Source organism: Ammodytes marinus (genome assembly GCF_949987685.1).
Source record: "Ammodytes marinus genome assembly, chromosome: 20".
Classification (NCBI taxonomy): Eukaryota; Metazoa; Chordata; class Actinopteri; order Uranoscopiformes; family Ammodytidae; genus Ammodytes; species Ammodytes marinus.
In genome coordinates this window covers 17383041-17395245 of record NC_137224.1, presented here as the reverse complement: position 1 = coordinate 17395245, position 12205 = coordinate 17383041, and the positions used below count along the sequence as shown (strand labels likewise).

At 41.1% G+C, this 12205-nt stretch overlaps 1 protein-coding gene across 1 annotated transcript in view; it reads left to right on the top strand.

Annotated features, from left to right (window-relative positions):
- Positions 1-12205, top strand: part of spata20 (spermatogenesis associated 20) — a 48052-nt gene that overhangs the window by 16762 nt on the left and 19085 nt on the right. Inside the window, exons 13-15 of the mRNA XM_080048957.1 lie at positions 2409-2617; positions 8633-8832; positions 10855-10935. Of these exons, the coding sequence (XP_079905083.1) occupies positions 2409-2617; positions 8633-8832; positions 10855-10935 (490 nt within the window). The remainder of the gene's footprint in view (positions 1-2408; positions 2618-8632; positions 8833-10854; positions 10936-12205) is intronic.

The window sequence follows — 12205 nt, the reverse complement described above, 5'->3', positions numbered from 1 at the left end:
ATTACTCTGGAACACAAAGGCCACGGCTGTTGGGAAAAAATGATGGGAGTTGATGTGTTTATATGACCCACATCTCCCCCCAGTAGCATTCTCTCTCCCCCTTTAAGCGTTATTCAGTTGCGGAGAATTGAAGTAGCTTGTCTATCTGTATAGAGAATCATTATGAAGCTATTATAATAAAACTGTCTCAGAGCGCATGTGATACGGGAGACTGACAAGGCGTTTTAAATCTTTGTCTCTCAGGGAAATGACTCGATTAACACGCGCTATTGAAGGTGTGAATGAAAAATGGCTGCTGGGTCTTTTTTCACAGAGGCATTTGCATTTATTTTGCTTTTGTGATAGTATAAAAAAATCTCAGGGAAATGGAAACTTAATCAAAAATTTAAAAGTCAACTAGAAAGTTAATCTGCTAAGCCATCTAACTGAACCAAACTGCTTTGTTTCCCCTTGTTATTTGGCTTGTAAAACACTACTGAAGTATAAGTGTTACCTTGGCATATCCTGGTTTGTTCTTGAGTTAACTAGGAAGCTGTGGTTCTTATCACCGGTCACATTTGCTGTGGGTGTTCTCTGTTCTCCAACCACATGGGGGCAGTAATAACCCCAGTAGGGGTTTGGTGTACAAGGGCAAGGCAAGAGGACGCCACATCTGGAAACTAAGGTTGCGTTCCGAATCACATACTCTTTCTTTTTTCTATTCTACATCCGACGATAAAAATAATCTATTAAGGATGCAGTAGGCATACTATTGGGACATACTTTTACTCTCATAACATTGCGCCTTGATCTTGCCTCTTGCTTTTATATCCGTCGCATCCCCGTTTGTTTTCATATGGAGGCTTCGTCGATGTGACGTCACTTCACGTGCGCATTGGATTGTGGGTCAGAATTGCCCAAATAGGATGCAGTTTTCAACACTAACAATCTTGGCCGCATGAAGTAGAACATCCGGGTACTTCTAACCATCCTAAATCTGGCCACAAGAATCGGGACATCCTAAATCTTTTTTCTACATACTATATAGTAGAAAGTATGCGATTCGGAACGCAACCCAAGCTGGACTGAAAAAGCCCCGCAGATGGGACATTTATGATTCGTTTCAGTTTTACGAGATACAATACAAAATGTATTTTTTTTGGCAGCTTTGGTTAATTTAATTATCCATTCTCTGACAATGAGCTCCTTACAACCACTTCTATTAGATTCTCTTTTGATTTATCAATGGAGGTTGTGATCCCTTGACCTTTTACCTTCTCCATCATTCAAATATCAGTCTCAGAGCTCTTAGCATATCTGTGGATTCTTGGTCATTTTATAGATTCTTAGCTTCTTTTGTCATGATGTCAAATTCCAATTAAATTTTTCCCCTTTGGATTTACATTGAACTGTCCATGTCCTGTGCAGTGCAAGTCAAAAGTGCTTGTTGTCTCCTTTGGACTAGTCTACCTCTGTCTGTCTGGTTGAGATAGGCCTATATTTGATTCCTGACCTCTCAAAGTCATCATGGACTTCATCTCTACTCCAAAGCCACCTCCGCTTTCAGCCTCTTGACCGCCAAGGCTCGTCTGACACTGACTGCATATGGCCACCTGTCACCGTCCGTCCCCCTGCACTCACCCAGACGGTGTGCCATTGTGGGAATTGGAAGGGGGGTGCTGGGAGGCCATTAGTGGCTTGTTGTTGGTTTGAGGTTGACGTAACTGAAAAAAAAATCCCACTTAAATGTCAGCTATTTTGCTAAATTTAATTTTTTCTTGGTTTTTTCAACATTAATATACATTTTATTGCCAAAAGTGTACGGGAAGGGTGAGTGAATACTTTTGGCAATATAGTGTAGGTCCCCTGTGTGATTGGAAAATCCCCCAAAACATTTAAATATTTAACCTGGAAACTTGCTTAATATGTTACCTTTAAAACCAATGTCAGAGAATGTGTGGTACAATTGAGACAGCTTTGTATATGTATTTAATAAGTATAAAAGCTGATGTTTTGGGATAAAACCTTTTTGCACAAGTTAAGGGCCTGGTTTTGCTCGAGTGAAGTGTATTGAGATCTTAGGCCTTCTTTAGTAATACTGAGGAAGAAAGCACGGAGAAGGCAGATGGGTATTTTCTTCACTTCGAGAACAATGCCTCAGGGAGATATTACAGTGTATATTGTAATGCAGCCCTATATGCTGTCACAAATAATCTATCGTCCAAGCCAGCTCTTCTGGATGTTCTATACCGTCTTGACAACAACCTTTCATCTTCTTCCGACGTCATTATAAACAAGTGTATAAAAGATGACGGGGGGGTGCTGAACTAGTTCACCGACAGTAACCCCCATCCACCCTAACAGATCATTTATCGATGAATTCTTAATGAAAAGTGTCCTAATTCTTACTTTTCTCCCACTCTTTTTAGATCCCCTCCTATCTCTGGCTTCCTGTGTGACTATGCGTTCATCATCTGTGGCCTGCTGGACCTGTATGAGGCCACGCTGGAGACAGAGTGGCTGCAGTGGGCAGAGGAGCTGCAGCTGAGGCAAGACTCGCTGTTCCTAGACCAACAGGGTGGAGGTTACTTCGCCAGCGACCCCACAGACACCTCTGTACTGCTGCAACTCAAAGAGGGTGAGGGATGGATATACTGTATGTTGATTATATACTGTTTATATGAATGGAATACAATGCTGCTTGTAAGTATGTGATCCTCCTGAGCCTTTTGGAATTTTATATAGTTAAACCATTATTAATTATTTTTTTTATCAATACCAGGAGTTTTTAGCAATGGACCTCAGGGTTCACTAACTTTTGCAATAATGTGTTTTAATATTAGTCTTTTGACTACACAATTGATTTCCTCAAAAAAAGGTACGTGGAATTGATAAACACACATCTGTTATTTAATATAAAAAATACTGGTATTAATCAAATGAATTAATAATGGTTAAACTCAACAAAACTCCAAAATGCTCAAGAGGTTCACATACTTTAAAACAGCACTGTATGGCACTAGTGTAGATCATAAAAAAAGTGTTTTCCCCCTCTGACAACAATTATGACAACTGGCCCTTTGTGACATACATTGACATCATGATAAAGACACATGCCACAGTCTAGCCTGGCCGACCAGCGAAATGACCTATTACAGTCAATAATTTTTTCTTTGCTCTATACAGGGTAACCGAGGGGGGTCTTAAAAGCATTCAAATTGATATTTTTTCAAAATAAGGCCTTAAAATGATTGAATGGGGTTAGAGTTTTGAACCATTTGTAGGTGGAACTTTTGGTAGATTCAGCACCGCCTTAAAGAGATGAGAGATTGCCATGTATATGGTGATTGGATTGTGGCAGTGTATGCTTCACCTACGCTCAACTAAAAACTCATCTCTTGAAAGCTTTTAACAATCCATACAGAGTCACTGTTATTTCTATCACTGAAAAGCCACCGGAGAACTCAACAACATTAACCATTCTATATCCGCAGCAAGAATAATGTTCACCATAATAAGCACTCAGCTCAAAAAACAGTACAGACTGATTGGAAGGACATTTTTCATGCAGGAAAAGGCAGACGGCTGACATTTCCATCCACTCATTGCAGAGAAATAAGATATTGACGCTGGTCATGTTGGCTGGGGCTCTAATAGGTCAAGAGGTATTATGCAGGGAAGGATTGACGGACAGAGGGAGGATTAATAGCACTACCGCAGCATGCCTATGAGACAGGCTAAAGATTGGAAAGCTCAGACACTAGTTAATACAGGGCTTTGAGGCTCACAGACAGTACAGGAAGTTTTGCTAGTATTAACACATTGACTACATTGGACCACAATGAACATCAAAAAACTAATTTATTTATTTAAGGAAAAAACAATGATGTTAATGGACAGGTTTAATCATTCATAAAAAATGTACGTGATGCATGTATCTTTCAATTTCAACTTGGTGATTGATCTTGGGCTTAACAAGCTCGTGATAGTGCTGCCAATTCCAATCTGGCAAGGATGGATGGATGGATGGATGGATGGATAAATGTAGAGGGTAAAAGATGCGTGCAGAGGAATACTGACCTCCCCCTATCTACCTCCAGTGAAATAAAGTTCAAGCCTATCTCCCTCATGTTAAAATTGTCTGCCATACATGCACTCTGGAGACTGATGCTCTGTCTGATTCTTCTTGCTGCTTTGATCGCCCCAACCCTGTCAAATGTCATGTCTCAAGTGTCCAATCTGTCTCACAGTCCGTCTGCCTCTGACAAAAGTGTGAAACTGAAGTCCGCTTTCTGTCTCCGGTCTCTTCTCATATCACTTACATCCCAACTACATCTTTTACATTTTACTTGGTTAATTTTAATTTTTGTGTGTGTCATCCGCAATAACTTGAAAATGTTCTTTTTTTTATAATGAGTTGACAAATGTAAACCATTTTTATTTAAAGTGGATTGTAAGAGCAGCCCGCTGTGTCATTATTTATCATAATCATAAAATAAAAACATTGGATTGTTACCCAGACTCCTTTTTAAGCCACATCAGCGCTATGGCTAAATTACAAAAAAAAATGTCATTGGTGTTTCTGTCATTGACTTGACTAATATATCGGCTTATCACATATACAGTTAATCAAAACGAGAAAAAAATAAAAAATTTAACCATAAAATCAAGGAGGGAGAAGACACAAGTTCTTCTTTTATTTTTGAATGTAGTTTAATGTTGGAAAGCTGAAGGTTTCTGGACCAAGAAGGGATTGATGGGATATACATATGAGATGAGTCTGACCTTGACGTTCACAGCAGCAGCCCTTCTCCAGCTGCCTGTCCACTCACTCCTCTAACTGATATATATCTATATGATGGCTGCTGGCAGGCCGGAGAAGCTGCCACCTTGTAGACATGCAGACACTTCACCTTTGATCTGACAGACCAAAGTGTCTGGTCTAGTTGGTGCCTGCTTCTTTTCACATTTTTTTTCTGTCAAGCTTCTCAGTCCAGCAAGTCCTTATTCTCTGCGTCTCTTTTCAGCTTAATTTCTTTCTTACCATGCATTAAAGGTGGAGTCAAATTCTGCTACCTGTCCATACTGTGTGTGTGTGTGTGTGTGTGTGTGTGTGTGTGTGTGTGTGTGTGTGTGTGTGTGTGTGTGTGTGTGTGTGTGTGCGCAGAAAAAAATCTGGTCTTAATACACAGCCTAGGATCTTTTTAACAGGCATGTTGCTAGCTACGTTGGGGCCCCCTTTGTTAACGTACCCTTTGTTTAGTACTAGATAACAGAGTTAAGGCTGTGTATTAATAACACCAGATTTTTTTTTTCAGTTGACACACAGTATGGGTAGCAGATCGTGAGGAGATATTCACTGATTTTGCCAAAAAAAAAAAGTGATTTTGACAACACGCATTCTCAAGAATCACTGACTCCACCTTTAAATGCTGATAAAAGGCTGGTCTTCCCCCCCCCCCCCCTTCCCATTTGCTCCATGTCTTACCATTATAGGACACACACATGTTTTTAGATTTGATTAGATAGAGTTTTTTCTGGGTCCTGGGAATCTGTCTCATCCACTTATCATCTAATACTTATAAATCCATATAGAAATAGTTACCCTTAACATACTTTATGATTCATGCTAAAATCACATGTTTTTGCTTTCTTTTCTTTCTGTTGTGGTGTGTTTTTAATGTTGTGATTAAAACTTGCTTTTGAGTGTGTGATTGATCTCCAGAGGGTAATACTCCATTTGGTAAGCTTTCAGAGTGGCACACTTGAAACGAGCAATCAGCTTGTTCTCATATGTTAACATTCAAACTGCATGAGAAAAAAAAAGAGAATTCTATCTGGAAGGCTGTCAGCTTTAATGTTCCAGAGACCACGGCTTAATGTAACTTTAACGTTAAAAAGCACAACAAAAACACACATATGCACACACACACGCACACACACACACACACACACACACACACACACACACATACACACACACACACACACACACAGGAACTCATGTGACTGTGACAGATAGCTCAGGACAGGAGCAAGATACCCCATATAGGCTGGGGAACCAAGGGGAAAGCTAATAGTTATTCCTTTGAAGAGCTGTTGACAGATCAGATATGATGGCTGTGTGTGTGTGTGTGTGTGTGTGTGTGTGTGTGTGTGTGTGTGTGTGTGTGTGTGTGTGTGTGTGTGTGTGTGTGTGTGTGTGTGTGTGTGTGTGTGTGTGTGTGTGTGTGTGTGTGTGTGTGTGTGTGTGTGTGTGTGTGTGTGTGTGTGTGTGTGTGTGTGTGTGTGTGTGTGTGTGTGTGCGCGCGGCGTGTGCGTGTGCAGGAGTCACACCTGAGTCTGTATGTGTTTATCAGAGGCGACTTGTGAGAGGTTTCTCATCTGAGGGGATTGACTGTGCCATTATGTTGTCTGTACTGTGTGTATAGGGTTGAAGTCTTTCATACACTGTCTATGGTTGAAGCCCATTAGGGATGTTGTAGTGTAGTGTGGACGCCTGCCCCGACAGTGCAGCCTGTCAATGCAAGACGGATTACCCCATCACACTGACACTCCACATTTTACAGCACTGACAAGCCTCCCTTATTGTGTGTGACTTGTTTTTTTAGAGTAAGGTTAAAATGATATAAAGTAGGGCTGGTGAAAATTGATTTTAATGTAAAAATGGCGATTCCCATCTCCTGTGATTTTAAATCGATTCCAAATTTGCCAAAATTGGTTTAAAAAAAATATAGAAAAATTATTAGTTTTTAAATTGAAATTAAATATTTTGCTGACGCTGGTAATGTGGACTTGCCTTAAAATCACATTCATTACAAGCTTCACATTAAGGACTTAAATGAATATGGATAAGACGTGGACTTTAATTTGATTTAATGCCATAATTTGCCACAACGCCTCTCAGCACACAGTGGACTGGAGTAGATCTAGAAATCCTCTCTACTGAATCGTGAAATCTATTTGTGACCCCAAGAATCGGAATAGAATCGTGGGATTCCAAAAGATTCACAGCCCTAATATACAGTATCTGTTTTACTTTTATTCAAGAAATCTGCGTTGTTTGTTATAATTGTTTTGCCAAAATGCACATTGATGTATTCCCCTTTTGAATTTTTTTTTTCCAGTTTTGGGTCGCTTCAGTTAAAAAATATACACTTCAGGGAAAAATGTTTAATATTAAATAAATAAATAAAGATATTGTGTAATAAATAAACACATAAATAACTACTGTATAAATAACTAACTGCAGGCTGCTCCTGTGTGTGTGTGTGTGTGTGTGTGTGTGGAGGCAAGTTTGTCACAAATATACCCTTTCATCCATGGTGGTACATCCATGAAATCAGACAGACTTGCACACATAGCCTCTCTGTGTACAGTATGCGTGCGTGTGTGTGTGTGTGTGTGTGTGTGTGTGTGTGTGTGTGTGTGTGTGTGTGTGTGTGTGTGTGTGTGTGTGTGTGTGTGTGTGTGTGTGTGTGTGTGTGTGTGTGTGTGTGTGTGTGTGTGTGTGTGTGTGTGTGTGTGTGTGTGTGTGTGTGTGTGTGTGTGTGTGTGTGTGTGTGTGTGTATGTATGTTGAAGCTTCCTTGCCATTGCTCAGGGAGAGCCCTGGAATCATGTCTGCAGTTCAGTCATGCAGAGTGCCTCTATATGCGATTGTGACTTCATGCTTGTCATAAAGAATATTCTATATGCTGCTGCAGTGTATAGCACAATTTTGTGTGCAGTTGGACTTGAAAGTAGTGAGCCAGAGCGACCAACTTGAAAGTCTTTCTCCCACACACACACACACACACACACACACACACACACACACACACACACACACACACATTCATAGACACAGGCATCAGAGCAATGCTCAGAAGCTGACTTGTACCATGGGTCATCATGGGTTATGTGAAAATCACCTCCGGGCTCTCATTGGACACTGATAAGAGATAAGGACCAATCACTTAACAGGGCTAAGTCATGAGGTCATCTTGTCAGTCCAATCACATCACTCTACGCCACACATTAAGACTTGCTTACTAGGAAAGTCCTGGGAATCTGTGTTTTCAACTGTATAGCCTGTCATCTCTCCTGTTAGTTTGACAAATTGTAATAGAAAGCCCTAATGGTTTTGGATCAGAGCCACACACTTGTGACACGATTTATCACTTGTGTCTAATGAAAGAGTAGAGACATAATATCTAATGTGCACCCTATTCAATTAAATACATTCATCTTCTTTTTGACGCTGTCATCATTTCTGCCTGATAACTACGAATCATATGACTAGGACAGGAAGAAGAACATACACATTTTGTATTTCAGCTTCAGCTCATTTCTCTCTATAAGCCAATAGAACCAATGCTAAAAAAGGTTAAAAAAAAATCCAGGTAGGCTTTCTAACTTCAGACAGTGTTCCAGGCATCCAATTGTTATGTGGGGAATGTTTTGTTTATTCAGTTATATAAATGGAACTTACTAAATTGTCCCTTCTCTGACACACCTAAAGTTACAAACAGTAGTGCACCTGTTAAAGCCTTGTAAAAATATTGTGTTTGTGTGTGTGTGTGTGTGTGTGTGTGTGTGTGTGTGTGTGTGTGCGTGTGTGTGTGTGTGCGTGCGTCTGTCTGTCTTTTCTGTCTGTCTGTTGTGTTTCTTAGATCAGGACGGAGCTGAGCCCAGTGCTAACTCGGTGTCGGCGTCCAATCTCCTGCGTTTGTCCCACTACACCGGCAGACAGGAGTGGCTGAAGACGTCCCAAAAGCTGCTGGCTGCTTTCTCAGACCGTCTGACCAGGGTCCCCATAGCACTGCCCGAAATGGTCCGGGCTCTAATGGCACAGCACTACACCCTCAAACAGGTTTATTCTTAACATTCAATTTACAAAACACACTCAACATTGAATGTATGGTTCCACGCTAGTTTTTCAAACACCGGGGCAATTTACTTTTGTGTATATGCCTCAAGCCTACAGCTACTTCAAGTGGTGTGCGTACCATCCTACTTAATAGATAGGTAGGATAAACATTAAAAACTGCTGCTGCTAATTATGTAGACAGCCTGGTAGTAGGATGTGTTGCCCTTTTATAGCTTTACTTTGCAATACAAATGGACAGAGTTGTCACAGTTAGAGAGTCCATCTTTTTTTAGAACAGACCCTTGGTAGAAATATAATATAATATTCCTAAGTCTGTTTTAATTAGTGTTTAATCACTTGAGAATGACTGAGGCCACAATGTTGCACTGCCATGCTTCAGCCTGAGGTGACTTTTATTTATAGTGGCTGTCCGCCAGAAATGCACCTGAAGACGAAGAAGTACTGTAGAATAAATGGCTAAATACATTCTTCACCTCATCACTTGATATTGTGGAAAGACTTGAGGCAAGTGGTGGATTATGCCATCTTTAGTAACTAAGTTTTAGTCCTTGAAGGCCACCGTAGCTGTACATTTTCCTACTTGGAGGGGTTAGCAGGGACAGTTGCAATTTGGATTGTTCACCACTAGATGCTGTCAAAATTCACCTTTATTACACACTGCACCTTTTAAAGATTGTGCTCAAGGTTTAGAGATACAGGGATCAAAGAAAATGTTTGAATAAGTGGTCCAGGTTCGTCTGACTGGGGCAACATCGTATTATTGTTAACCCTGGCTTTCAGTGGTGAGACCTTGAGGCCATATTACATGGCTGTGAGCCTACACTTATTTTCATGTCCCTCCCATTGAAAGCAAGTGTTTCTGCTTGCCCGACAAATTTCAAATTACAAAACAAGAATGGAACCAAACAATACACAATAGCTGAGTAGATGCTGGTGGTGAAACAAACTGGCCATGCTGACTCAGTGCTGTCATTAATAACCACGGAGTGAAAATGCATCAGTGCAAGTAAAATGGACTGCTGCAGCAGGGCACAGTGCTACAGAGGAATGAGTGGGTTCCTTTTAACTGAAAGACCTTTGGATATTTTCACCAAATGTTATGTTGAACTTTCATATACTGACTATATGTAAATTTTATATAAGGTGACATTCTGTAGTGTAACAAAGTACCACGTAATCTGTTTTCTAACCTTTCATATCCTCACTTTCACTTTCTCTCATAATTGATGGCATTATACATCTGCTACCTCTCAACCTCTTCCATATACAGTGTTTGATCTCAACCAATTCATCTCAATTTATCCTTATACTATACCGTGAGTTGGAGGCTCAAAGCAACATCATACAAACCTTGTATGGATAAAAGGTCTATCCTTGCTCAATAAGTCAAAGTGAATATGTGTTACAAAGGGGTTTTAAACCTAAGGTCGTCTGAGGACAGTGGCTGTATCCCCTTTGCATTAAACGCTCACTTTAATCCCTGGACGCACCAACTAAAAAAATCCAGTTTCCTGTTTCTTAAATAGCTGTCAAGTCATGCATTTAAAGGGGTTAGTTGAGCCGTTCAGCTTTCGATTACATAATTTCTTATTTGGAAATATCATTTACACCCACCGGTTAGCCTGCCTGACAACCAGTACGCTAGCAAAGCATAAGCAGGAGTTAGCCAGAAGTTACTAGGCCCACTAACAAAACTTTTTTATATACATGTGGTGGTGTACAATGTAAAGTACAGAGAGTTCCTTTCACTGTACAACAGCTGTCGGTCAAATATAACCTTGCGGAGGAGCGAGTGGCGAGGAGGGGTAACGAGCTCGGGGGTCGCGGCGAGGTTAGGCAGTCCCACAGAAAAACACCTGCCTCCCTTGTTACTGCTACAAATACAGTGCTGACCTCCTTCACCTCCTCACTCTAGTCTATACACTTTTTCATCTTGTTATCTCTTCTTCTTCTTCCCCCTCACTCCACTCCTTTACTTTTATTCCTTTCTTTTTCTTTTTTCAGATCGTGATCCGTGGCCAGAGGGATGCCCCAGACACCGCCAGTCTCCTAGCAGCAGTTTATTCCCTCTACATACCACATAAGGTAAGTGTGTGTGTGTGTGTGTGCGTGTGTGTGTGCGCGTGTGTGCGTGTGTGTGAGAGCGTGCGTGTGTGCTAGTGTGGAGAATGATGTGTCACCTCTACAAATTTACAGTCCATGTTATAGGTCACTTAAGCGGACTTGGGAGAGCAGTGATCAAGTTGCAGTCCATGGAAAAGCATTGAATTACTTCAAAATCATTAAATCGCGGTAACCTTTTTGAAACATGCACGGACAAAAACACAGATGCAGTGTAGGAGCAGTGCCTGGGGTGTTGGGCTGCTTTTAGTGTGGTTTCTTTAAAGGGCATTCCTCTCCTCTCCTCTCCTCTCCTCTCCTCTCTACAGCTGGTCCACCCCTTCTTTTTGATGAATATGTTTATTACATGTTTTCATATATAACACATCACTACAGCTCAGACATGACATGGCACCAGAAAAAAGTTGGTGAGAATTCATATAAAAAAAGCTGTTCCCCTTTTAAAAATGCCTTGTGGGTCTAAGGGCGCTTTCACACCTGCCGTGTTTGGTTCAATTAACACCACTCGGACTCCTTTCCACTGTTGTTGCAGGTTGGTTTTTGCAGGTGAGAAGGCAGAAACAGACCCACCGTATTGTTTAAAATGAAAAGAAACGGCAGCACAAAAGCAAAACATGCCCAGTGTGGTTGACATTTTGACTTTGTCCTGATGTCCTTTTAGCTTCAGGTCTGTACACACTCAACAGTGTAACATACGCAGCCCAGTTAAGGCTGCTCACCCAGGTCTGTTTATTGGAGCCGCTTCTAACTGAAATTAGATCAATAAATTAAAGCAGTGATTGTCCAGTGACGCCCCCCTCCTCCCTACGTTCTCTCTCTCTCTCTCTCTCTCTCTCTCTCTCTCTCTCTCTCTCTCTCTCTCTCTCTCTCTCTCTCTCTCTCTCTCTCACTCACACACACACACACACACACACACACACACACACACACACAACAATGCCCTACTGAAATATAAATGAGTTGCGGTATCTGGCAGTGGCTGCAGTAACATCAGGCCATTCCAAATCTCTGCGGAGAGACGGACCTAGGACGCACCACATAGAGCCATTATCAGGATGGATCTATTATTAAGGGGGATTGAATACTATGTACTATCACATACTATTACCTCCATGCGAGTGCCTTCCTCACCTTTAGGTCCTGCTCGGTTGAGCCCAGATACTTAAAGTGTTTGACATGTTATTTTTTTTTCGAATGTTTGGGGTTAAATGCAATTCTTCTGCAGACTTTCTGA